General features: G+C 41.1%; 1 protein-coding gene and 1 long non-coding RNA gene across 7 annotated transcripts in view; one reads left to right on the top strand and one right to left on the bottom strand.

The window, feature by feature from the left end:
* The window catches only part of ZFPM2 (zinc finger protein, FOG family member 2), a 437,522-nt gene that overhangs the window by 349,131 nt on the left and 61,466 nt on the right, over window positions 1-26,925 (bottom strand). For 3 of the 6 annotated variants that reach the window (XM_034763468.1, XM_034763465.1, XM_034763469.1), the window contains exon 2: window positions 15,341-15,482. The exons of the other annotated variants lie outside the window; for them this stretch is intronic. In XM_034763468.1, the coding sequence (XP_034619359.1) occupies window positions 15,341-15,386 (46 nt within the window). In that variant the 5' untranslated portion in view covers window positions 15,387-15,482. The remainder of the gene's footprint in view (window positions 1-15,340; window positions 15,483-26,925) is intronic. 6 annotated transcript variants of the gene reach the window in all.
* LOC117873745 lies at window positions 3,366-25,858 on the top strand. Its single transcript, XR_004644801.1, has 4 exons — window positions 3,366-3,510; window positions 3,820-3,946; window positions 4,313-4,404; window positions 25,819-25,858. It is a non-coding gene; the product is annotated as an uncharacterized LOC117873745 (long non-coding RNA).

The following is a 26,925-nucleotide window of genomic DNA, read 5'->3' as shown; positions in this document are numbered from 1 at the left end:
AGAACCTCACTGACATCAGTTTTATTAACAACATAGCACTAGTTGTTGAATCAATGAACAAGCTAGCTACAGCACTTAAAACCCTGGAAAGCTCTGTGTCAAAACTTGGTCTTAAAATTAGTTGAGGTTAAACCAAAATCCTTCCATTCAGAAATTTCAAAACATGCTGAGGTCTCTAGCATCTTGATAGGCAACCACCCTTTTGAGATTGTCAATATTTTTACTAATCTTTGTTTTGTTGTCTATAACATGACAGCACTGAGAAAGAACATTAAAACCACACTACAAAAGTGTAGTCAGAAATGGGGCACCTCATCAAAAACATCTTTTGTTAGCTGAACACCCTGATAAGTAGAGAGACAAAGCTGAGAATATCTAATGCTTTGGTGGTCTTTATTCCAACATATGGGACTAAAACATGGCTCCTCACTGTCAAGATTGAAAAGAAGTTGGACATCATTCAGATGAAACATCTCCAAATGATGGAAAACATCAAATGGTGTGAATTCAAGATGAATTAAGAGATCCGTTTTCAAATTAAACAGGTCCCACTTTCTCAAACAGTTTCCCAACGCTCTCTACGGTGATTTGGTCATCTACTCCAAATTGCCTACAACTTGCAAGAATCGTCTTTGAACTTAACCCAATGAAAGCAGGATGGAAAAGATGCCTCCCTCCCCCCAGAAGACTAGAACATGATGGCTGGAAAGTGTCAGTCATCCTACCTTGTAACATGACAGATTTGGCTAAGGACTGAACATCATTCAGGTGTATCAATATGTTCGGTAACCTCTCTGTTGTCCAAGCAATACCATGAGAACTAACCTATCTTTGTATGTGGTTGCAGACTACCCTTGCTCTGCTTTTGTTTATAATTGTTTTCATCTCCTCTTTGTCCCTATTAAGCAGCCTCTCATCTCTGTATGTCACTTCTGCAATAAAATGAAGGGAGGAAGAGGACACATGGATTCTGAAATCAAGTTCCAAAATATACCAGCAAACTCATAACTTCTCTCACAAATTATTATTCCTCTTCCCCTTTCCTCTGCTTCTATATACACTTCTACCCCGATATAATGCGACCCGATATAACACAAATTCAGATATAACACGGTAAAGCAGTGCTCTGGGGGGGCGGGGCTGCGCACTCCGGGGGATCAAAGCAAGTTCGATATAATATGGTTTCACCCTTCAATGCGGTAAGATTTTTTGGCTCCTGAGGACAATGTTATATTGGGGTAGAAGTGTTTGCCTCTGCAGTTCAGCAAAAAATGTAACACAAACATGCTGTACTGTGAGTCTCATAGTGATAAAACGTCATTATTTTTCATATGCTACTGTGCAGTTCTTAATACATTCTGAATTAATACTAATAATTTATTTTAAGAATTGTAGTTCACTTAAAGTACATTTGGTGATGCAAAATATTGGCATTTATTATGTTTATTCACTAACTGCATCACACTTTGTCTCCTCTCTCCCAATCATTAGTGAGTTTTTTTCCTTCCAGTCAATGGGACTGAATCCACTTATATCAGATTTGAACTGGGCAGACAGTGTTTAAAGACCCAACTCTGCAATTCTTAATCCTTTTAGGTAGTACTTACTCACATGAATAGGCCTGGTCCAATTGAACTACGAATGAAAAATACATTATGTGAAACTTTGACTTAGTATAAAACTGATGCTGGTCACTAGCAGCATCAGCCCACAAAAGCCACAAAAGTAGCAGCTTCTCATTAAGTTACCCAACCAATAGGGCAAATTACAATTTTATACTAGCAGACTTGTTTCCATATCTGTTTCTTAACTCTGTTTTTTGAATGACTAGCTGAGGGTGCATTATCAACAATAAATCATGTACTAATTGTGATTATTCTGAAAGAAAAGTCATATTGCTGCATTTCAGTGTCCCAGGTATGTGTACATTTTTGATGCTATACCTTTCTGCTCTCTCAGTGTCATTATTTTCAGTTCATTTGATTTTCCTCAAATTTCTAACTCCATCCATTTCTAGCAAAGTAAGGAAACCTTACAAAGGAACCAACAGAAACTACATATGCTAAACAGCCTTGATTTTGCTAAGGAATATCCTGCACTAAGCTACATAAAATTAAACTGTTTTTCTACTAAGGAATCTAGGATCCCTTTCTCCCTTCTGTTCTTCTAAGCACAGGAGGTATGAAACTGGCTTTTCGCCTACCCTCCCATTCCCCCTAACATCCCATTTTACATCAAATATAAATGAACCAATCTCATTCCACTATGATCCTTAATATGTACAAGTTCACTATCTCCACCTATTACTAATTACAGATATATGTGACATACAGAAAAAAAATAAACAAAACATTTCCCAACCTCAAAAACATCAATTTCAAATAATTAATGGAGGTTTTAGTGATTTTATATACATCAATTTGCTCATTTGTAGTACTGTAGTACCACATATATCTGTTCTTATAAAAATAGATTAATATAAATAGTGACAGTTATACTTATAAATGTAATGTGGAATGATAAAACTTCCCTCTTCCTCTATTTTGATATCACAGAATTAAGCCCAGGAATGTTATGCCATAGAATTGACCCTACAATGTATTTTCCTAATACAATTCCTGTTGTAAAGGTCTCAAGGCACTGTGTTTTCATGACTTCACTCAAGAAATGATATTATATAATCCAACAGATGTCACTGTGAAGTTTTTCCTAGTACTTATCAAAATTTCCTTTTCTAAATTTCAACCCATTTTTCCCCTGGTTATGCCATGGTTATGCCACTTTAAATAATTTCTCTCCTTCCTCAGTGTTTACTTTTAATACGTTCCCCATTATTTATCCCTCTAAATATTCACTTTATCAAGATGCAGAGTTCATAGAATATTTAAACAGTCCTCAATAGTCAATTCCAACTGCTCCTCAAACATTGTTGCCTTTGTCTCTGAACTCCCTTCAATATTTCTGATGATTTCTGGCATTGAGGTGCACAGAAATGAATGTAGCATTCTAGGTGTAGTCATACCTGTACGGGGGGACTTTGGCAAACCAGTAAAGTGCTTGAAACTACTATGGCTTATTGTTAAAAAGCAACCTAGTCAGCAAGCTGTAAATTGGCCAATCAGCAAACTCAACTTGACCAAGGCAAGAGGGGAGGGGGTTTTGGGGTGCCACAGAAAGAGCAGCTTGACCCCGCGTTCTTCCTGATAAGAACTGTGTTGAAATTGCTGGTACATGCATTTTAAAAGAGCAGGAATGTCTATTGGGGTCTCAGAGCTGCAGACTCTGGAAAAACCCACACATGGTTAATCAATAATCAGAAGGAGCCTCTTGCTTGAAACTGCTTACTTGACAAGTTTTCTTTTAGGGACATGTCATTCTATTACTAATGTATAAATAAGGGGACTCCTTTGGGGGACTCGTCGGGACTGGTCTCTCCCTCTGGATGCATCTTGTGCTCCCCACCAGCAGACGGGCTGCCACTGTGCCACTCAAGAGCCACACTCAGCTTCGGTAATTATCGAGGGTTGGGGGTGTGTTACTAACCTGTTGTGGACGTGTGTAAGTGCTTGAGACTAGTAAAGTTTAGCTTTAAGTGAAAGCCCTCTTGTGTTGTCCTGTTTGTGCCAGCCATCTATCGGTCGGACGGCCATGTCTCCCCTGATTTATTTCCTGACACCTCCTCGCACAGAGTAAAAGTTACCAAGAGCTTTGGGTTGAAAGAACCCTGGGTAACAGTACCAGTCAAACGAAGAGGGACTGGCACCTCTGCTACATACTGGGGAAAAAATTGTGTGAACCATGTATTGTTCATGTCTGCAGCACTACACAATAATTTGGAGAAGCGAGGTGAGAGCCCAAGACACTGAAATGGAACAAAGTCCCTGGGTTTAGGATGGCAGATGAATTGGATGTTATCCATTACAGATACAACAGCCAGCCAACTCCAGTAAGTAGTACTATTAAACACTGTCATTTTTAAGACTGCTTTTGGTCAGAGAGTAGAGATTTTAAATGAAAGTGTAAAAGATTATAATAGTATAATATTAATAATAATGGTCAGCCATTGTTAGTAATACAGGAAGAAACATAAAAAATGGCTTGCAGCACTGTTTGTCATACACAATGTAACATCATCATACTGTACAGGAAAAGAAATTATTTTCGAAATAATCAGATTTCCAAGATGGACATTTTTTATAGACCTGACATTACTATTAAAAAACAGAGTGTAAAACTCTATAGACTACAATATTGTGAAGTGTAACCATACATTATAACAATATTTTGATACCACTATGGGGTTTATTTTTAGATTAAGAATATTGATTTGCCCCTCAGATGTGTGGAAAAGATCAGCAAAGACATACAGGGGACAGCTGAAGAATGAAAACAAACTTGGAAGTGGTAATCAGAATTTTTATTAATACTTTTTCCTCCACAACTTATTTTTCCCTCCCTCTTCCATCATAGCTAATGCAAGTTTATTTTTTCCATAATTTAACAAAAAAATCATACATTAAAATGAACGTCAATATTTACAGATTACTATCATAATGTAATGGTGACAGATGTTATAAAGTCATTACCAATATTTAATTGCTATATAATTATCTAACACAAGGCTGTTGAAATTTTGTCTTTTAAAGTACAAGTGTAAGAGTTTGATTGATGTCCCAGAAAAACAAACACTCAAAATAGGATTTTTTCTCATCATCAATATCCAGACATGAAAAATTCTTAAAGGGCTATTTTTGTTGCCAGTGAGTATCCTTAGATGTCCTTCCAGTTTCCCCTGGCAAGCAATGTTGGATTTTAGGGTGTAGCACACACGTTTCAACCCAAGATATTTGTGTTTTCACCAAACAGGTAGACATGGATGAAAGAGTTTTTATTAAAGGAAAAAACAAAAACAAAAAGCCAGTCCCAGTGTCAGATTTTTTTCTATGAAACAGAAGCTTTAAGTTTGGATCAGATTACACAAAACAGACACACATGCTCCCATTTTGCTTGGTTCTCTTCTTCCCCATAATATATTCTCTTCCTTATACACATAAACACACATACCTCTGAGGAGCCCATCAAAAACATTCATAAACCTCTCTGCTCAGCACTGAATGCTGCTGGTTTCAAAACCCAGGCTTCCTGGGGTCCAGTTCTCCTACCAGGTGATATAAAGAAAAGAGTTCAGAGCATTGAGCAAATATCAGTTTGAATCAAGTAGGTGTACGATAATTTGCCTATGATGACTGAGGTTGTGAGCAGGGGTAGGCCTCCATTTTATTCTTCCATCAGAAGCATAGAGAGAGACATGAAAAATCCTCTGGAGCACCTCTGACTTTTAACAGAGAATACTCACTGTGCAACAATCAATTTGAATACAATCATGGTGGGGACCACCAGAGAAGATGCAAAACTAATGGACCTCATGATGATTTTCTCAAGTGTATCTTTTAGTGTGTCACAGAGAAGGGCCTCATGGAATTATCTGTAGGAGGAAATCAGCTAGAGCAGATTAAGAGGCTAGAGGTGGGAAGTCAGATGGCTTTTCTGAATGCATGGGGATATGGAGGAGGGGTCTGGTGGTTTGCTAGAAGTTGTAAAGGAGAGGGAGGGAGACTACAGCCTATTAAAGGTTTTAGTACAAGTTATAAGTAAGGCTGAAAATCTTTCATGGAAGTCACGGATTCTGTGCCTTTCTGGGACCATCATGACTTCTGCAGCTGCAGCAGCTGGTGTGGCTGACCCCAGGGTAGCTGGGACAGCCCTGGGGCCAGCCGCACTGGCCACTGCTCTGGCAGCCCCAGGCAACTAGTTCCGGGCACTGCAGCGGCACCACAGGCCGCCCCCACCCAGGGGAGCAGCAGCAGTGGTGTGGCCCTGGGTCGCCCCCCGGCCCAGAGTGGTGGCGCTAGGGCCACAGGCCACCCCCCAGCTCAGAGCAGCAGTGGTGGGGCCCTAGGATGCCCCTCCCCCTCGAGGTCACCCCCCATCCCCGGGAGCAGCAGCGTCCGCGGGAGCATCGCCCTCCCTCCTCAGCAGGTAAGATTTAATTAGGGGCTGTGACTTTTTGGTTATTGCCCACGACCTGTCTGTGACTTTTACTAAAAATACTCGTGACTAAATTGTAGCCTTAGTTATAAGGAACTGGGGAAAGCTCTTGGGGGTGGCTGGGAGCCTGTTAGTGGGATTATAGACGTTAAAGCCTGGTTTGGAAGATAGCCAGAGAAAAAGCAGTAGTGTCAACGATATATGTATAAACTGAATACACAAATTTAGATACTCATCCAAACCTTTTAAATTCACTACAAAAAAGTGATGTGCGTTAAAATGCAAAGCACCTAGATATTATTTTCACTGATACATATTTCAGATGGAAGAGGGAAGTACGCGGAAGGTGGAAAATCATAAATGGAACACAGTCTCCAATACCTCTCTCAGAGAAAGAAAGCAGCAGCTGACAGAGAACCTAGAGCAGGTTTATTTGGAGACTTCCACGTGAGACAGTTATTGAACTCTATAATTGCCTCAACAAAAACTCTAGTGAAAGGCATCAAGGAAGGAACATAAAATACATATACAAAACTCCCTCCCCACAAACAATCCACAATGTCACCACATAGAAATGGAGAGACGGCAAGATCCATAGGTAAATGCTGCAGATTAGGATAAAGTTTTGATACTAATATAACGAATACAACAATAATTCTCACACAGAGCCTAAATCCTTAAACTAATGAGCTGCTATCCACATACTTTTGTTTATCTGATGGGAGTGATCCAGGATGCTATGGTCTGTCACAATACAACAAAAACAGGAAGACAAGTTTTCCATTGCATACTTATTACAAGCTGTGTGTCTACTTCAGAAGTCTTATAATTCTGATAATGACTTCTGAAGTTATAATTAGCTGATCCCAGATGGACAAATAGAATTGTAATAACAGCAACTAGTCATGAGTAACCGCTTCAAAATCATTCCATGGAATGTTAAGGGGGGATGGATCATTCTAATAAAAATAAAAGAAAATACTGGCACATTTTAAGAAAACTAGAGCAGATACCAAGTATCAGAGGGGTAGCCATGTTAGTCTGTATCCATAAAAACAACGAGGAGTCCGGTGGCACCTTAAAGACTAACAGATTTATATGGGGATTAAGCTTTCGTGGGTAAAAAACCCACTTCCACAAAAGCTTATGCCCAAATAAATCTGTTAGTCTTTAAGGTGCCACCAGAATCCTTGTTTTAGTGCAGATATAACATTTTTACAAGAAAGCTATCTGTCTGATTCTGAGATAACAAATGACAGGTTTCAGAGTAGCAGCCGTGTTAGTTTGTATCCGCAAAAAGAACAGGAGTACTTGTGGCACCTTAGAGACTAACAAATTTATTAGCGCATAAGCTTTCGTGGGCTACAGCCCACTTCTTATGCTCTAATAAATTTGTTAGTCTCTAAGGTGCCACAAGTACTCCTGTTCTTTTTGAGATATCAAAGAGTTGGGGTGGGCATTGCCATATGAAAAGTCCTTTCTTCCAAATCAAGGGTGCACCCATATTGTTCCACAAACACCTTATAATTTAAATTTAAACTTTAAAATTTAAGTATTAGAGTTAGTCCCTCTTCATCTTTACCTTAATCTTAAATTAACCTTAATGACATAGTAGCAATTGTGAAGGGAAAAAGACAAATTCTTAACAGAGATGTCCATGATTTTTTTCAAAACTAACTGCTCAGGTTTTTGTTTTTAATACAACACATTATACCTCACAGGGAACCTTAACCTCATTGTAACAGACCCACCACTTGACAGACTTAGTAAGACCCATGCTACACACTGCCTACTCAGACTGACTCTGGAAGCCCTTTTATACAAGTAAGGCCATAACAAATATGGAGAATAGTGAACACAGCAGCTAGAGATTTCTCATTCTTATCTCCACTTGACTTCACTTATTCTAGCAGGGCTTTGGAGCTGTGCTCCGGCTCTGCTCCAGCTCCAGGCAAAAACCTGCAGCTCCACTGCTCCGGAGCTGCTCTGCACTCCAACTCCAGGCTCCGCTCCAAAGCCCTGTATTCTAGACTAGATTTCTTTTAAAAATTACCTATATTTGTATAGATGTGACAAGAGCAGTCAGTATTGGAACAACAGAAATCTCCAACCATGCTCCAGTCACTTGGAATATATCACATCCAGATATTATACATACAGCCATAAACAGTTGTTTAATTCATCCTTACATTAGAACCCAAACTATACAACTTTCTTACAAAAAGTTATCACAGATTGAGGAAGAAAACTGGGAGATGAATAAATTGGTTCATATGGACCTCTGTAACAACTCTGGACAGGAACTTGGGATGTGGCCTGAAAATAACCTTATCCTTATGAAACTGAAAGTACCATGAGCATTTAAGACTCCCCTACTCTTCAAATTGATGTAGCGGTTACTATAAAGGCAGTCTTCTTTGATAGGTTGGATAGTGAACAGGCTGCTAAGTGCTCAAAGAGTGAACCCTTTAACCTGGTATGAACAGACTCCCTCTGGCTCAGTTTTTTATACTGCTGGCTTTCTTCCCTGGGTTCTCAAGCTGTTGAGCTAATTAACTCATCGGGCTCCCTACCAGTGTAAGTGATCCCTTCTAGCCTCCAAAACCCTATCAAGTTATCTAACTCCCTCCTATTCTAACCACAGCTGGTTCTGAAGGTGATCTAAGTGATCAAGTGCTTATCTCCAAAGGTCACTATTTGTAACTGCTAATAGCACCCTCTCACACTTTGTTAAATCTATAATGAGGTCCCGAGAGGGAGAGGCCTCCAGAACTGGGGAAAAGTGAATACTGTAGGTGAGAAAATACATCTTGGCCCTGAATAGGAGCATAATGTACAGAAATTGTTGCTTGATGGAACTAGTAGAAAGTCCAGATTATTTCAGGGATAGTAAGTTGTCCAATATTGCTAAAATGGGTGTTGTCAAAGGAGACAACTGATGCTGAGATGCCCAAACCAAAAAACTCTTAAAATTAGCTTTACAAGTCAGTCTGTTAGGGACAAGGATATGGGTGGTCTGATCTGGTGATCAGGGCCGAAGGCCATCCCAATGGTTACAGCCATAACCCAGCCAAGTGGCTGGAGCCAAGAACAGGAACTGCAAGTTAGAGCCAAGGATCAGAGTCAGGAAACAGACAAGGGCCCAGGGCTACTGGAACTGGACAGAAACAGGTCTGGTGCAAGGCTGGGAACCAGGCAGGGACAACACTGGGAACAAGACAGGCGCAGAGGTGATCGCAGCTGTTGGCATAAGTATTGAGCAACCAGTATCCCAACTTGCCAAAAATGCTCTGCAGCACTGGATAGTGGGTCACTGATTGACCAATTGTGGTTGTCTGAGAACTCCCTGCTGAGATGATCTGATAGTGAGTTCTGAATGCCTGGATGATGTGGGGCCTGCTATGTGATCCAATTATGAATACATCAAGGCCAGAAAAAAATGACCTCCTGTTAGAGCAGATATGATCAGGCTCCTCCTTGGTTGTTGACATAATGCACAGCTCTGAGTAGATACAGTGATTTCAACCAACCTGACATGAAGCATATGTGAAATCTGACAAACAGCATTACATAGGTGCATGAGGCCATATGTCCCAGAATTCTGAGGCACACTCTTAAGTGATGTATTTGGAATCTGTCTGGTAGAAGACAAACTCTTACTGACCTGGAATCTAATATGGATCCTATGAACTCTACGCTTTGAATAAACATGGATTTTTCTCTGATGCCACACTAGGCGTCAAAGTCAAAGAGCTTTAATGGTTACTTGGATCAAGTTGGTCACTTCTTACAGTGATCTTCCTCCTATCAAGCCACTGACAGGATATGGGCAGATCTGGATCCCAGGGCTCTTTAAGTGAGAGCTGCTGTGACTGCCAAATACTTGGTGAACACCCTAGGTGTACTGGAAAGTTCAAAGAGCAAGATCTTGTACTGGTAGTGAGATGTTCCTACTAGGAATCTGTGATATTTCCTGTGAGTAGATAAATGCTGTTGAGACTTGGAAGGGCCAAAATGGGCTACCTTTCCTTTCTTCATTGGAATGAGAAAACAATGGGAATAATAAAGTTTTAAATTGTTTTAAAAACTGTGACTGTTCTCTTTCACTGCTCAAGACGCAAAAGAGAGTTCACCTTTTGCTTCAACAGTATCTCATGAAAGGGTCCCTGAACAGGAACGTAGAAGATGGGTCGAAGTAGGAAGGGACTGGAATTGTGTGCAATAACTCTTGCTGACGATCTCTAGGACTTATGGTCAGTAGTGATCCCACTCCAGATTTCCCCAAAAAAGAGACTTCTGCCAAAAGAGGTTGGGGGAAAGGTTCTGCTAGGCTCTCAAGAGTGCTGGCTCGCCTCCACTGGAATCTTAGCTTTGTTGTGGGTGAATCTAATGCCCTCTCTGGGTTCTAACAATATGGAGCAGAGGGACCCTGACTAAAGGAGGTTTGAGGTCTGGGTTGCTTTCTCCTTTGAGCTGAATTATAGAAGCCCACTGAGAACATCAAATAGCTCTAGAGTCCTTTTATGAATGGAGGGTCTCACCAGCCTTTGAGTTGAAGCGGTCACAGCCTTTGAATGGGGGATCCTCTGTCATGGTTTGGACCTTCCTGGGTATGCCCAGTGACTGGCTCCAGAAGGATCTTTGCATCACCACTGATGTGGCCATTCATGGTGCCTATAGATTTATCAGATGCATCTAAACCAGCCTACAGGGAAGTTCTACTTATCAGCTGCCCCTCTAGTTATGATGGATATTAATTCTTCCTTGTGCTCCTGAGGGAGTCTTTGATAAACTGAGACAATTTTCTCCTGTGTAGATAGTCATATTTTCGCAGAAAAGCCTGGCAGTTTGCAATATGCATCTGGAGTCTGGCAGTGGCGTAGACTTTTCTTTCAAACAGATGTAGCCTCTTGGGGTCCTTTTCCCTTGGAATTATTTTAGGAGGCTCTGGCTGCTTGGATCTTTCCTGAATAGCCACCATGACAAGTGAGATTGGCACTGGATGCAAATAAATGTATCTGAAATCCATAGGAGGAACTTGGTGGCATCTAACCCCCCTCTTAGAAGTGGCAGATATTGATGCTGAAGTCTGCCACAAGTCCTTTGTAGGCTTTAACAGTCCCTCATTAATAGACAGGACAAATCTACCAGACATGGAAGGGTGCAGAATGTCTAACAATTTGTGTGACTTCTAGTCTACTACTTCCAGTGGGATGTTAAGGGTCTCAGCCATGCAATTCATCAGGTTTTGGGAAAGATTTTAAATCATCTGTCGGACATGGAGGCATAGAGGGATTCACTGTCTCACTGGGGAAAAAGATTATATTGCTGCCAGGATTAACTCTGTTGATCATCCTCACTCTTATGGGAAAGGACTCAAACCCTAGAAAGAGGGCAGAAGATGGTGGCTTGTGGGATATGACTACATGTCACAAGGTGCCCAGTAAGGCCATGACTAATAAGCATATGGATACTGGACTAGTGGACACAGAGGAAGACACTAGGTGGCTTATTCCATATGACGCATGCCTTCTCTTGCTTAAAGTGTGATTTCCTCTGTGACTGGGTAGGGAAAGTAGCTAGTAAGGAAACTAGAGGGTACTGATGTCTCAGCTGTCATATGCTATGATTCTGGAGACCAAAGAGCTAGCTAGTACTGCTGACATTGTACAGTCTAGCAAGGGAGACTCTGGTGTGACACCAACAGACAGGTCACTGGGTGCAGAATAAGTCATGAACACCAAAAGGGATGGAACAAAGGTGCTAGGTGCAACAAACACCAAGAGTGCCAAAGAGTCAATGCCAGAGGAAAGCTGGTCAGCAGATTTAGTCTTTATCACAGACATTCTTCTCAGAGCCAGTAATGAGACACCAGATGGACCCATCTTAGGCCACTGGCCACTCTTCAGCTGCGGGGCTTGAAACAAGTCTAACATATATCAACTCTTATGTCTCTGAGGGCCCCAGGGCTATCCTACTCTTAGTTTGGCTCTAGAGTGATACTCATTCCCATGCTTTCTGAAAGACATGGACATGTGAACCAAAGTCAACAACTAGAGTCTCTTAGAGATCTCAGCCCAGCCGGTTGGAATAGAACAACAGCTTGCTGTGCCACTAGCCCAGGGGAACTGCACAGAAGACTGAGTCTTAGCTATGATCCTCTGCGTGTCCGAGGAGGCTTTCATGGGGAGCTCCAGAAGAAATAACTTTAGGCAGGCATCTCTAGCATTCTGATACCACTTGGAAAGAGTGGCAGATGGAACAATGGTCACCTAAACGAAAAAGGCACTTACACTAACCATCATTAAGTGGCTTAGAAGCATCACAGAAGGGGCATGTCTTAAACCCCAGAGAGTTACTGTCTGCCATAATAACACAAGTCCCAGTCCTGGCTGAGACAGGGATGCCTCCAAGCCCATCTATCTACAAAAAATAAGTTTAAAAGGTAACAATTTTCTTCCTCCTTTTTTTTAAAGTAAACTTGCAAGCAAAAAATAACTAACTACTTAACAACAATACCACCTAAGAACTATACTAATATATCACTCACACTAACAACAAAGTCATAAAAAAGGTGGACACTGCAAGGGTTCCATCTTGCTGTCACAGATGGTATGAAGAAAGGTTTGGCCCACACATGGCTGGTTCTAGAGGTAAGAGAGCAGGATAGTTACTACTACTTCTTCAACGCTTAGCTAAACGGTCAGTCATGGCGATCGTTCACCATTTGGTCCATTCCTCTGTGGTCACAAGGGCTTGAAGGGCCAAGAGTCAAACACTGAAACAGACTTGATGCACCCATATAATAGTGTGTCTGCCTCTGAGCTGCCTCCACCTCTTGGTTCGTGAAATTTTATCCTGGATGTTACAAGCCACCTGAAGAACAGCATTCTTCTGTGGCATTCTCGCAACATGTCTAAAAAACTAAGATGCCGTCTGCAGACAATGGCCCCTGTAGTCTGTAGACCAGAGCAACTGTAAACATCTACATTACACATGAAGTCATTCCACTTTATGCCCAATATACAAACATTGGCATTTTGTGTAGAAAGCCTCCAGTTTTGCCCAGTCTGAGCAGCATAGTGTCTCTGTTTCACAACCGTACAGCAGTACGGAGAGGATACAGCTCAAATAGATCCTGAACTTGGTTGTCATGCCAAGATTATGTTGATTCCATATTTGTTTTAAACGACCCATGGCAGATGCTGTGATGCCAAACCAATGGAGAACCACCATGTGAGAGTTGGAAGGACCGGTGAGTATAGAACCCAAATAGCAAAAGTGGGAAACTTCTTTTACAGTTTCGTTATTCAGAGATTGGGGTCATGGGCAGACCTGATCCTAGATTTTACAACTTTGTCTTTGACGATTAAACATGGAGGCCAACCTTAGCCAATTCCTCCTTCATTTGTTGGAGTGCTTTGCAAAACCTGTTGGGGGTATGTACTAGAACAACGTAATCTGCATAGAAGGCCTAAGAGCGAGAGGTCATAGATCTTAATGATTATGGATCTGATGGAATGCTGCATTATAAAATCCACTGCCCGCCAAAAGAGTGCAGGTGCTACGACATTGCCCTAACTGACACCAGATACTGATTTAAAAGGTGCCAACATCAGATTCCCAAAATGTACACGGGCAGTGGTTCCATTATGCAGCTTGCTAATCAAGTCCAACAGAATGGTTGGGACACCTATGCCATTTAAGGCCTTTCCTAGCATGACTCAGTCAACTGAATCAAACGCAGTCTTAAGATCAACATATGCCATGCACAGGGGCTTCTTGAACTTGTGGTATGTCTCCAACAACAAATAGAGGGCCAAAATGGCATCTAATGTGGACCTGTTCCTCATAAAGCCAGGGTGCAAATTTACCTCAGGGGCACATTTACAAGGGAGCACCACATAGCTGCTCTGCTCGCTGCCCCCTCCCACACCCTCAGGTTTTTTTGTTTAGTTGCTTGATTGGGTTTTTTTGCTTGGCTTCTCCAAGGGTGGGGCACTGAACATGTTTTCCACTCTGGTGAAAAATCTAGGGCATGGGAGTATATAACAGCGTATGTTCCAAGCCACTTGAAGGCATCATCATCAGCCAGGAGGCGCGCCAGTAACCCACTATCAAAATAAGTCAGTGGCCACTCATCAAGGTTATGTGACATAATCTGAAGCTGACCACAGCTGCATCACAAGTCATTAGAAAAAACCCATTTAAAGAGACTGGTTGCACAGCTGCCCTGTCCTGTTCAAAACCAGTTCAGTGATCACCATGGGTGCCTTGGTAGATCAAAACTTGGTGGACAGATGGTTGGGTCATTGACGAGAAAGTGATTAACGACTGTCAGAGCTGACCACTCATTGCGGTAAGCAGATTCCACCATCATGTCCTGTGGTGGCATAATTGACCATAAAGGGCGTCTAGAAGACAGGAGACCTGGCAGGTGGTTGAAAAGGTCTGCGTACAAAGGCAGATCGCTATTCTCATGGATCTTGGCCGGCAGCATGACAGAGGCCGTCTCACAGCAAATATGGGGTGGTGCTATGTTACTATGTATCAGTAGCCATGGCAATGAAGTTGCCCATAAAGTCACAATAAAAATATGCATAGCTTTGTTAAGCTCTACATCAACCAGCTTTGTGTGAGATGAGTGACACCAGACAGGAGCACAGTACTCTGCTGTTGAATAGCTGAGGGCAAGGGCTGATGTTCTAAGCATCCAGGTGCTTGCACCCCAGGTTGAACTGGCCAATTTTCTGAGCAGGTTGTTCCCAGTGCTGACTTTGGCTGCCATTTTCCTCAAGTAGTTGCAGTACATTAATGACCTATCCAATGTCACACCCAGGTAAATCAGGTTTGGATCATAATGCAAGCGTTGGCCATTGAGGAAAAAACTTTTAACTCATGGCTTGCACTATGCAGATCAAATACACTAGAAACCATCTTGGAAAAACTCAGCTGCAGATGCCATTGACTGTTATAGTCTGCCATGAGTTTCATATCATCATTCAAGACCTTGTTAATTTCTGAGAAGGACTGAGCTTGATATCTGCAGCAGATGTCATTGGCATAGATAAACTTGTGCGAGAGTGTAGTTGGCAGGGTGTTGAGTACACACTGAACAATATTCATGAAAGAACTGAATCTTGAAGAAGGCCATTGATCTGACACTTCCAAGAGTTACAGCAGTTACCCATGAGTACTCTAAACCGCCTGTTTTGGAGACAAAGCTCTACTACTTCAACCGCCCAATACGGGGCAACTCGAGAGAGTTTAAACAAAGGGCCTCTGTGCCAACCTGTGTCGTACGTGGTGGTCAAATCCAAGAAGACGACTCCCATCATCAGATTTGTTGAAAACTGTTTTCAATAAAGGTGGTCAAGGCCAGGCCAGGACTTGATCACAGAAGCTCGTCCTTTCCTGAACCCTGCCTGCTGTACCTGCAAGATATCAAGACATCCAGAGCGATTCGTTGGAGGATCAAACACCTTGAAACACACTGACAGCAAGGATATTGAGTGCTAATTCAACACAGGAGTGGCATCAATGGACACTTCCGTCCAAAAAAAATCCAGTCTCAATCACATGGGGAAGATGTGTACCAAGAGTGGACTCTATATAGCCAGTCACTTGAAGAAGAACAATGGATTAAGTAACTGGGTAGCACTTAAAAAAGGAAGCTGTCTATATATTTGATGACATTTGCTCTTTGTTTTTATTATTCTAGTGACATTATCTATGGAATGGTGAGCTCCACTGACGGGTATACTGAAACTGCTTGAGACCGTGATAGGCTGTTATTACTACTGCATGACGACAATTTTCTGGTGATGTGTGGTGTTTCTTCTCTCTGTCACAAGATGATCTCTCACTCATTTCCCTTGTTTCTTTCTTCTTTGCACTGGCTCTTTAGCTGAATTTTTTTATAATAAAGCAGTGAACAAGTATAAAATGTTCATCATGTCATAATATTACATGGCTTTATAGTGTACTGACTTTTCATTGTAACTGTTAGTGTTTTCCCCTTCACACAATAAAATGTAATTAAATTCTACGCACATACACACACAGACACACACACATTATACAGAGGACCAAAATTGATCATAAGAATTGATATAGAAGAATCACACATTTCTGAGACTCTAAATCCTCCCTGACAAATTGTGAACCATTTTTAAAGCTTTGGAAATACAGAAAAGGACCTAGGGGTTACAGTGGACGAGAAGCTGGATATGAGGCAACAGTGTGCCCTTGTTGCCAAGAAGGCTAACAGCATTTTGGGCTGTGTAAGTAAGTGCATTGCCAGCGGATCAAGGGACGTGATCATTCCCCTCTATTTGACATTGGTGAGGCCTCATCTAGAGTACTGTATTCAGTTTTGGGCCCCACACTACAAGAAGGATGTGGAAAAATTGGAAAGAGTCCAGCGGAGGGCAACAAAAATGATTAGGGGTCTGGAGCACATGACTTATGAGGAGAGGCTGAGGGAACTGGGATTGTTTAGGCTGCAGAAGAGAAGAATGAGGGGGGATTTGATAGCTGCTTTCAACTACCTGAAAGGGGGTTCCAAAGAGGATGGATCTAGACTGTTCTCAGTGATACCAGATGATAGAACAAGGAGTAATGGTCTCAAGTTGCTGTGGGGGAAATTTAGGTTGGATATTAGGAAAAACGTTTTCACTAGGAGGGTGCTGAAGCACTGGAATGAATTACCTCGGGAGGTGGTGGAATCTCCTTCATTAGAGGTTTTTATAGTCAGGCTTGACAAAGCTCTGCTGGGATGATTTAGTTGGGGATTAGGTCCTGCTTTGAGCAGGGGGTTGGACTAGATGACTTCCTGAGGTCCCTTTCAACCCTCTGATTCTATGAAATAAAATATACAGAGTACAACACATAGCGCTGACCCCTTTAATTCAATTTAGTGCCTCCGGGGTGAAAAAGGGCACGTTCAGTAAGACATGAAAGAGGTGCCAAGTTAATGCTAAAGGGAGTTGGGTGGTGAAAGCCTCATGATTCCCTCAGTCATAGAATTGCAAGCTTCAGACAGGAAGCTTAATGGCTTAGCGTTCTAAGCAACAGATTTGAAATACCTAGACTCTCTGGAACCACAGGTTAAAATCCTTACAGGACTGACTCAGCCTTCATCCTGTTCACACAGCTAAACTGAGTTCCATGTAGTTTACCACAGTGTTTTAGATGAAATTTCAAATAATTGCATGGCACTTTTCATATAATAGGAGTTTTCCTAAATTTGCTCAATAGCAGTTTTGCCAAAATTTCCCAGTCCTGCTGTTCTCTGACTGGCTCCCGCAATCCATCCCTGAAAGTGCCTGTCTTTCGATTACTGGTGATGTGCCCACTGCATGAATTCAGGTCAAAGTTTTTAATACTGCCAAACTTAAGAGATCAAAAATCATGAGTCAGACTACCAAAAAATCAGACTAGCCCCCAAAATCATGAGATTTAAAAAACATCAAATTATGTTTGGTGTTTTCTAATTCCCCTCTACTCCTCTGCCAATGTGCGCATGTGTGATTATTTCAGATGGAAAAGTCAACTTCCAATGCACACAAAAATGCCTCTCCCTTGCTGCTCAGATGGAGACTCCACTTTCCCTCTCTTACAAGAGAGGGGGTCCTGTCTTAACTTTTTTCCCTCCTTAGTTTATTTTCTTTGATAAAAGGAGGGCTAGATGGTAAATAGTTTGATAACTATTGACTTAATTAAAGCATTATGATTTACACTTGCACATAGAACTTACATTACTTTTTAGGGTTGATGAGTTATAGGTGTACATATTAAAGAACTTTAAACTTATATCAATTATATAAGCAATACTGTCACAATAGTCATTGGTTCCATGCATGGCCCTCATGATGCAGGCATCCTTCCGATCTCGAGCGCTAACAATAACATAATCAAGAAGGTGCCAATGCCTAGAGCGAGGGTGTCTCCAGGAGATCTTTTACTTATCACTTTGTCTAAATAGGGTGGTTTTGTGATGATCAGGCCATGTTCTATGCATTTGCTCAGGCGGAGGATGCCGCTGGAGTTAGCCTTTTCTATTCCTTCTTTTCTGATAGTGCCATTCCAGAGATCTTACTCCCACCCAACTCTAGTGTTAAAATCTCAGAGGAGAATGATCTTGTCCTCCTTGGGAATGTTGGTCAAGACTCTGTCAAGATCTGTATAGAATTGTTCCTTGATATCCTCAATATCCTCATACACACTAATGACAGCAGCTGACTGGTTGTTGCTGAGCTCAAGATGAAGAGTCATAAGACGTTCATTGATTCCTACAGGAAATTCTGTAAGATGACTGACAAACTTATTCCTAATTGCAAAACCGACACCATGAATGCGCCTGTCCTCTGCAGATTTTCCTTTCCAGAAAAAAGTGTAGCCTCCACCTTGTTCTCTCAGTTGACCTTTATCTGGGCACCTTGTTTCACTCAGGGCACCGATGTCGATGTTATATCTTGCAAGTTCCCTGGCAATGATAGCAGTTCTTCTTTCCGGATGTACATTATCTTTGTTATCCATTAGGGTTGGACAGACCATCGCCTTGTTAGATCAATCATGAATTTCCAGATTGCCTCAAGGCACCACAAGCAGGCAAAATCAGTACGAAAGAAATTCAATATCAAGTCCCTTGAAGATTATAGTGACTCGAGAGAAACTTCAGCAGTGTCTCCAAGACAAGTTTGCCACTATGCCTACAGCTGATGATGATAATGAAAATTTCTGGAAGGGATTAAAGACTGCAATTCTCTCGGCATGTGCTGAGTCCATTGGCTATGTCACCTGCCATCACCAAGATTAGTTTGATGAGAACGATGCTGAGATTCAGGGCCTGCTTGACCAGAAAAGAAAAGATCATTGCAAGTGGCAAAACAACATATCACACCAGCAGGAGAGTCATTCAAGCAACTCACAGTTGAAGCCCAAAGGAAAATTGTGACATCAAAAGTAAGTGGTGATGAGAAAAGGCCAAGGAGATTGAGCTTTATGCTGATAAGCATGACATGAGGAGTTTCTTTCAGGCAATAAGGACCATTTATGGATCATGCTCCCGTAGACCCACAGCACTCTGAGCCCAAGACGGGTCAATGTATTTTAAGGACAGCAAAGCCATCAAAGCCAGATGGAAGGAGCATTTTGAGTTACTCCTGAGCCATGAGTCAACTGTCTCTGATGCCATTATCGAATCTATACCTCATCAACATGAAAGAGAATCTCTTGTTGACCCCACCCTCGAAGAAGTAACACGAGCCATTATGCAAACTAAAAACAACAAGGCAGTAGGGCCAGATGGCATACCAGCTGAAGTCTACAAGTTTGGAGGTGAAGAACTGGTAGGGAAGCTCCACAAACTTTTTCTTCATATCTGGTATAGTGAGAAGATTCCAGAAGACTTGAGAAATGCTAAAATTGCTACACTCTTTAAGAAAGGAGATAAGTCGGAATGTGGAAACTATCAAGGCATTGCCTTGCTATCTACAGCAGGGAAAATTCTTGCCCGTATCCTCTTAAAACGATTACTTCCCCTTGCTGAGGAAATACTGCTGGAATCTCAGTGTGGTTTTAGACCATCCTGCGGGACAACTGACATGATCTTTGTTGCCCACCAAATCCAGGAAAAGTCTTGGGAGCAAAATCAGGACCTGTACATGGCTTTCATTGATTTCACAAAGGCCTTTGACTCTGTCAATTGCAAAGCCCTGTGGAAGGTGCTGACCAGATTTGGCTGCCCTCCAAAATGTATTAAGGTCCTAAGGCTTCTCTATGACCAGATGACTGCCACGGTTCTCTGTAATGGCCTTGAGACAGAACCTTTCGTCATCAAAACTGGGGTCAAGCAAGGATGCGTTATTGCCCCAACACTGTTATCCATCTATTTAGCAGTCATTTTGGTCCTCATTAAAGATCACCTCCCCAGTGGAGTTGACATTTAATATAGAATGGATGGGTGGCTCTTTAATCTTCAATGTCTCCGCTCGAAGTCTAAAGTCTTCAGGGCGTCCATTACTGATCTTCAGTATGCTATAATTGTGTCATCCTCAAGCAGACTGAGAATGACTTTCAGTCCATAATGAATTTTCTTGCACAAGCTTATCAAAGCCTAGGACTCTCACTCAATATTGAGAAGACTAAAGTGCTCTATCAATCTGCTTCAGACCTTGCACATGACACACCACAAATCACGATCGAGGGTCAGACTTTGGAGACAGTTGAGCACTTTTGCTACCTCTGTAGCCAACTTTCTCAAAAATGCAAAACTCAACAGTGAGATTCAGCACAGGATCCAATGCGCAAGTGCTTCCTTTGGGAAATTACTCCAACGCGTTTTCACAGACCGTGACCTAGGGTAGGACCCAAAGATCCAGGTCTATAAGACAATTGTTGTTCCTACACTCCTCTATGGATGTAAAACCTGGGTGACCTATCAACAGCACCTCAAGAGTTTGGAGAGGTATCACCAATTCCTCCAGAAGATCCTTCATGTCAAGTGGCAAGATTGCAGCACTAAAGCCAGCATCCTCGCTGAAGTCAATGTCACCAGCATTGAAGCAATGATCCTCATGCACCAACTTGGCTGGGCTGGCGCTGTGTGCGGATGCCAGACTCTCAACTCCCAAAACAAGTCCTCTACTCTCAGCTCACCCATGGTCAGAGATCCCGTGGTGTTCAGAGGAAACTCTACAAAGACACACTGAAAGTGTATCTTAAGAAAACTGATGTGGCCATCACAAACTGGGAAGAGCAAGCCACCAAAAGACCCCAACGGCACCATATCCTCCATCAGGCAGTGGCCCACTTCAAGGAGAAGCACCTTCCCCTCGAAGCTGAAAAGATAGAGAGGAAGAAGGAAAAAGAAAGAAATTTCTCCCAGCAGGCTGCTGGCCTGCCACAAAATGTCTGTACCTACTGCGGGCAGATTTGCGGTTCCAGGATCAGACTCCTGAGTCATCTCAGGACCCATATGTAAATCCGTGGTAGAGATCATCCTCGAATATAGGGATCACCAATCACTGTCACAATAAAAACAATATGGAATCGGTTTAGCTTTTTGCAAGAAGCAACACTTCCCTGCTCTCCCCACCAGTTTCTCTGCCAGAAATTGGGCAGCACTCCTCAGCCCCACTCCTCCTCTGCCTCCTCCTGCTCCAGCCCCCCCCCCATTCCCCTCCCCTCCCTTCTCCCCCCCCCATTTCTCTGCACCCCATTCCATCTGCCTCCTTATCCCCCCAGTGCCCTGGTCCCCCTCAGTTTCCCCATCCACTTATCACAGTGTTTCTGCTGCTCCTCACAGTCCCTATGTCCTGCCTAGCTCCCTGAACCATACAGTAACAGCCATTTTACTTGTGGGCAGTCTCACAGAAAACAGTAAGACATGGCAGTCAAATTTATTAAGGTCAGCCTCATTTCCACAGTAGGGAAATGGCAGCCATCTTGCTGGCTTCAGCCACATGGACAGTCATAAGAGATAGTGGCCATTTTGAATATGATTAAATTAACGAGTTGGTGCCTTTCATCATGTTTTCATGAGACAGGTAAAAACACTCCAAAATCGCTAGAAGTTGGCAATACTGGGTTTTCATAAGTGAATAGTGATTTGGGGCATTCAGCTTGAGACACCTTAAAGGGGCCTTATTCTCAGAAAGTGCTGGGCACTTACCTTGTGAATGTGAGGCCTTTTTAGGTGACCTCGGTTTGGACACCTAAAGCTACTGAGTGTTTACTAAAACATAACTTAGTAATATTAGTTTCCAGCCAAGAAGTCACACAAAGAGACTACCTCTGCTCTGTCCAAGATAGCAATGTCAAAGCTCACAGAACTTTTCCAGACTATAAGTCACTTTGAAAACCAGGCTGACTTTACTGCACACTGGAACATAGGGTCCCCTGTTGCAAGGAAATAATCTCTTATTTCACAGAGAACATTGCCCATCCCCAGGATTGCTTCACTGCCAACCAGAGACAGAAAGCAGCGAACAGGACCAGAAACATAATGTATTTCTTCCAAGAATCAGGCCCATTCCCACAATCAGTAGTCAGAGAGAAAATGACAGTAGACAGGGCCATTCCTTGATGGTAAAAGCAAGTTGGGAGCACCTCAGAAATCTTCTAACAAAGAATGTAAACATCTTCTTTGAGGAGAGGAATTTACTGCCCACCCAAAAATATGCAATAGTCCAACAACTGCTGAATCATAGAACTGGAAGGTACCTTGAGAGATCATCAAGTCCAGTCCCTTGCACTCAAGTCAGGAATAAGTATTATCTAGACCATCTCTGACAGGTGTTTTCTAACCTGCTCTTAAAAATCTCCAGTGATGGAGATTCTACAAACTCCCTACGCAATTTATTCAAGTACTTAATCACCCTTACAGGAAGTTTTTCCTAATGTCAAACCTAAACCGCACTTGCTGCAATTTAAGCCCATTGCTTCTTGTCCTAGCCTCAGAGGTTAAGGAGAACAATTTTTCTCCCTTCCCCTTGTAACAACTTTTTATATAAACTGTTTTCTGACAGTTTATGAAAACTGTTATGTCCTCTCCCAGTCTTCTTAAGAAACCATTGCTTGAAGTTGAGGACTCTGCTAACTACCACACCATGTCTAAATTCCCTTTTCTCACCAAATAGAGTAGTTACAAACAAAGCAGTCTATAGTGTCATTCGTTAGCCTCCAGAAATCCTAGATTTCATTTAGTCAGACTTCCAATCAGAACTAGCCAGTATTCATTGCTCTGTTGGATTATCTCCATTTCTTCATGTACAAGTATAATACATCCAAACTCATTCTGTTGAAGCATTCTGTAGCATCTGATATTGTTGACCAAACATTTCAGCTACAGTTGCAAAAAACATTCCCCACTATCTACAGATGGCCAGAAGATTAAGACCCATCCTATTAAACATAGACTTGATTATGGTGATCATGCATCCATGGCCTCCAGGCTTCATTCCAATAATTCATTATATATAGGCACAAAGCCATGCACACTATTAAGCTCCAGCTTGCACAAAATGTAGCAGACTGCCTGCTTAGAAACACAAGTTATCTTGAACACATTCCCACAAAAAGCTCCATCCTCTGTGCTGCCGCCTAATAATACAAAGTCCAGTTGTAGGGCTCTGTTCTAATATTCAAAGCCCTCCATGGAACTGGATTTTATTACCTAAAAGACCCTGATTTGCCATGAATTCTATGATCCACAAGAGCAATGAAATTATCAACTGATAGATAAAAGGCACATGAGCACAGGAGAGAGAACCTGGAACTCACTCCCACAAGAGATTATATTTTGTGATATTTTCTAAACACTCTTCTGACTAAATGCACAAATTGTTGCTTCAGCATAGCTTACACACACACACACACACACTATTATATATACATACAAAAATATGCATACACACACTATAAATGTTTGTAGTCAATAACGGTTCTCAAGTCTAAACATAAATGAAAATATTCCCATATTTCTATTGCACATGTCCAGCGACCAGAAAAATCTCTTCTTTTGTTGGTCATACTTTATTGTGCTACAAGTGACCTTATCCAATTCGATTGGTCACAACATGAAATACCAGCTAGAAATGTCAGTTTAATGACCACGAAAGCCTACTCAGTCGCTAGCAAAATTTTGGGCTGTGTTTTAAATAATTGATTTTGGGGAAAGGGGTAGGAAAAATATATTTAACAAATCACACTGCCCATGGACATGTGTTGGTCATTACCTAAATCACTAATATTCAGTTTGGCACATCTTCACCCAAAGTTTTGCAGTTTGCAATTCAAGACTGAAACTCAAGATACACAAAGCGGAAATTCATCTAAATTTGAATCTGTGCTTTGAGCCAAGCCTGTATCCTTCAAAGCTCCATTTCAAAGTACAGATCTCTCTTTTAGCAATTTAACATGCTATTAGAGTGTTAACCAGTGTGACTAGGATTTCACTTTTCAAATCACTTTTCTTCCTAGTTGTTATGATTACATGTTACTTTGCAGTTTTGATGGTTCAACCATTTATACATACTTCATCACATGACAATATTTAACTTTTTTATTCAGTTAGAATTTCTATTTAATTCTAGATCTTACAATATACAGTTGATTCAGTCTGTAATAAAGGTATGACACACAAAGTTGATGATAACAGATTAGTAGACTGATCTTTATTTTCTGTCCCCAGTCACATAAAATGAATTAGGATTATCAAAGGTTATAACCAGTCACATGGCAGGGGACAAGTATTCAATGACTTCAGTGGCAACTCTTGTAAAATTATTTACTCTTGGTTACTTTTAGTGTGTCCTATAGTATGGGTTTGGGAGTCAGGACTCCTAGTTTCAGTCTAGATCAGCCAATGATTTCCTGAATTAATCTCTCTATGCCACAATTTACTTAAACGTAAAATGAGAATACTCCTTGTAGCAACCTATATTGAACTTGGAGGGAGGAGCATAGGATGCTACAAGGAGTATGGAAATCATAAGCAAGACACCAGTTCTAAAGTACTCCAACACTGCGGGGTAGCTACATCTACCGTGTGACACCTCAGAACACTCATGTGAAGCCAGCAGCTCATAGCATTTGCTAGAAGAGCCCTGATAGACATAGGAAGGGGATATGCTCAGATAGGAAAGAACCCATTGACTGTGTTCTTTGGAATGGAACAACTCCATCAGCTCACCTTTGGGCACAAGCAGGGTGGATAAAAATCAATGATTCTTTTTTTTTTAAATTTATTTAAATCGGATTTTTTTTATTTACATCGAAATTTTTTGATAAAATTCTTTTTGAGGAAAAAACCTATCTAAAGATAGTTTTAATTAAGATACATTATAGCTCAAAGATATCTCAACATGGAATAGGGATTATAAATTCTAATTCTTATAGTATTAGACAATATAGTCATGTAATGTTTAAGAAAAGTTTTGTAATTGAGTTCCAATAGTTCATGGATTAGGGACCTAATTTTATGGAGTTCCCGGGGCTTCTGTATAGATTATTTAGGTTAATCTTTCTATCTACCCAATGAGACTCAGTGCTCAGTCTAGAAGATACCATCAGAGATTATTAGTTTTGCAGTTCTCAAACTGTGTATTTGTGTCTCCAGACATAGCATGCTTGTTAACAGCAAAAATGTTTTTAAATAAATACATAAATAAAATATATAGGTGAGAAATAACAGACTTCAATCCTATTGTCCCTCTGCAAAGTTGTGTACACAGAGTCAATCCCTTACCTCTCTCTAAAAGTGCCACGTTTCAAAATATTTAATGAACAGAAGACTGTTGCGGGGGGAATAGATCTGGACAAGGAGAAGAAGTTTGGAGAAAATGTGAGAAGGGAGGCACAGGCAGTAGAAACAAACGTGAAATTCTTTAAGCGGCATATTCCAGAAGTCTTTAGGTCTTTCTGAGTGTAGCCTTCATTGATTTGAGATCTACCATACCATTCTCTCACTAGAAGGGAAAACCTATGATGGCAGCAGGCTGTAAAAGAGACCCAGTTTGGGAATAAGAACCATTCAAGAAATATCTGTTTGCTGATGATGTTTTAAAAAAAGTCACACTAGTGAACTGGTGGAAGTCACTTAAGCACTTGGATTCAGAGACTGTTGAAGTGATAATCTGACTTTTAACAGCAGTAGCTCCTTCTGCCGGTGTAGAAAGAATATTTACTTCCTTTGGACTAATTCATTCCAAATTGAGAAATCGTTTGGGACCTGAAAAAGCAAGAAATCTTGTTTTTCTTTTCCAGATTATGAACCAGCAGGAAAATGAAGGTGAAGACAACTGAGTTACCTGCAGAAGCCAATATTTTAAGTTTCTCATGTTGACCTGGCTGACAGTCGATTTAATTTTTGTTTGTTTGTTTTTTAAATATTTCATTTAGCTATTTTAGTTAAAAAACAAACCTGATTTTAAAAAACTTGAATGTTTAACTAAATTCAAAAATTCATATGCTTGTTTTGTTAAAATATTATATGTTTGCTATTGAAGAAAAAAATCCAGAATACATAACATTGTTGTTTTAGTTAAATAAAACAATTTAAATGTCTGGTGGTGTTCTCCTCTGAATACAGCCTGGCAAGAAAATCCTCCAAATATTAATGATTAACCTGTTGAATTGGAGATAGTTCACCTCCCAATGACTTCATAAATATCTGCTTCAATTACCTTACGTGAATGAAATAACCAGACAATCATTCATTTTCTGATATAGCTGTAAAATTAATCTGAAAAGTTTTCAAAATAAATCACTTTAAAAATGTATAGTATGTACCTTCTATAAACATACATCTATCTCTGAGTTGTGAAGAATATGTATTAAGGTTATAACAACCAACAAGAATGCACTTTTATGTAGAAATCCATGATTAAATCGAGTCTTCCTGACTAGTGATTTAAATCATGATTTAAATCAATTTGATTTAAATCAAATCCACCCTGGGCACAAGGCAGACATGTAGTCAAATCTAAAGCTATTAGGAAGCATTCTGAAGAAGCCGCTGCTGAGTGCACCCATGGAACTACAATATATGTTATGGAGATTTAAGTACTGTGAGTTGAGGATGAGGTATGTAGGCCTTACCTGAACAATGCAAGAAGAAGTAAGGAAGAGAAGTAAATTCACTACTGCCCATTACTGGTGGAAGAATCACTGAGCTGGCAATACCTTCCAGAGTACAATGCATATGACTCTGAGGAACAGGAGATACCTATCAGCATGCATATCTTTGCTTCTCTGATGGGAGGCTCCAAGCAATCCTGTGAAGCAGTAACCAAGATGAGGTTACTACAGGCAATAGAGTTATTCATACTTCAAGGTTGGCCAGATTACAAGGAACAAGTGCCACAGGAAACT

The sequence above is a fragment of the Trachemys scripta genome, chromosome 2 (assembly GCF_013100865.1).
Source record: "Trachemys scripta elegans isolate TJP31775 chromosome 2, CAS_Tse_1.0, whole genome shotgun sequence".
NCBI classification, from domain to species: domain Eukaryota; kingdom Metazoa; phylum Chordata; order Testudines; family Emydidae; genus Trachemys; species Trachemys scripta.
The sequence above is the reverse complement of the archived record's forward strand: the minus strand, read 5'-3'. Positions and strand labels throughout refer to the sequence as shown.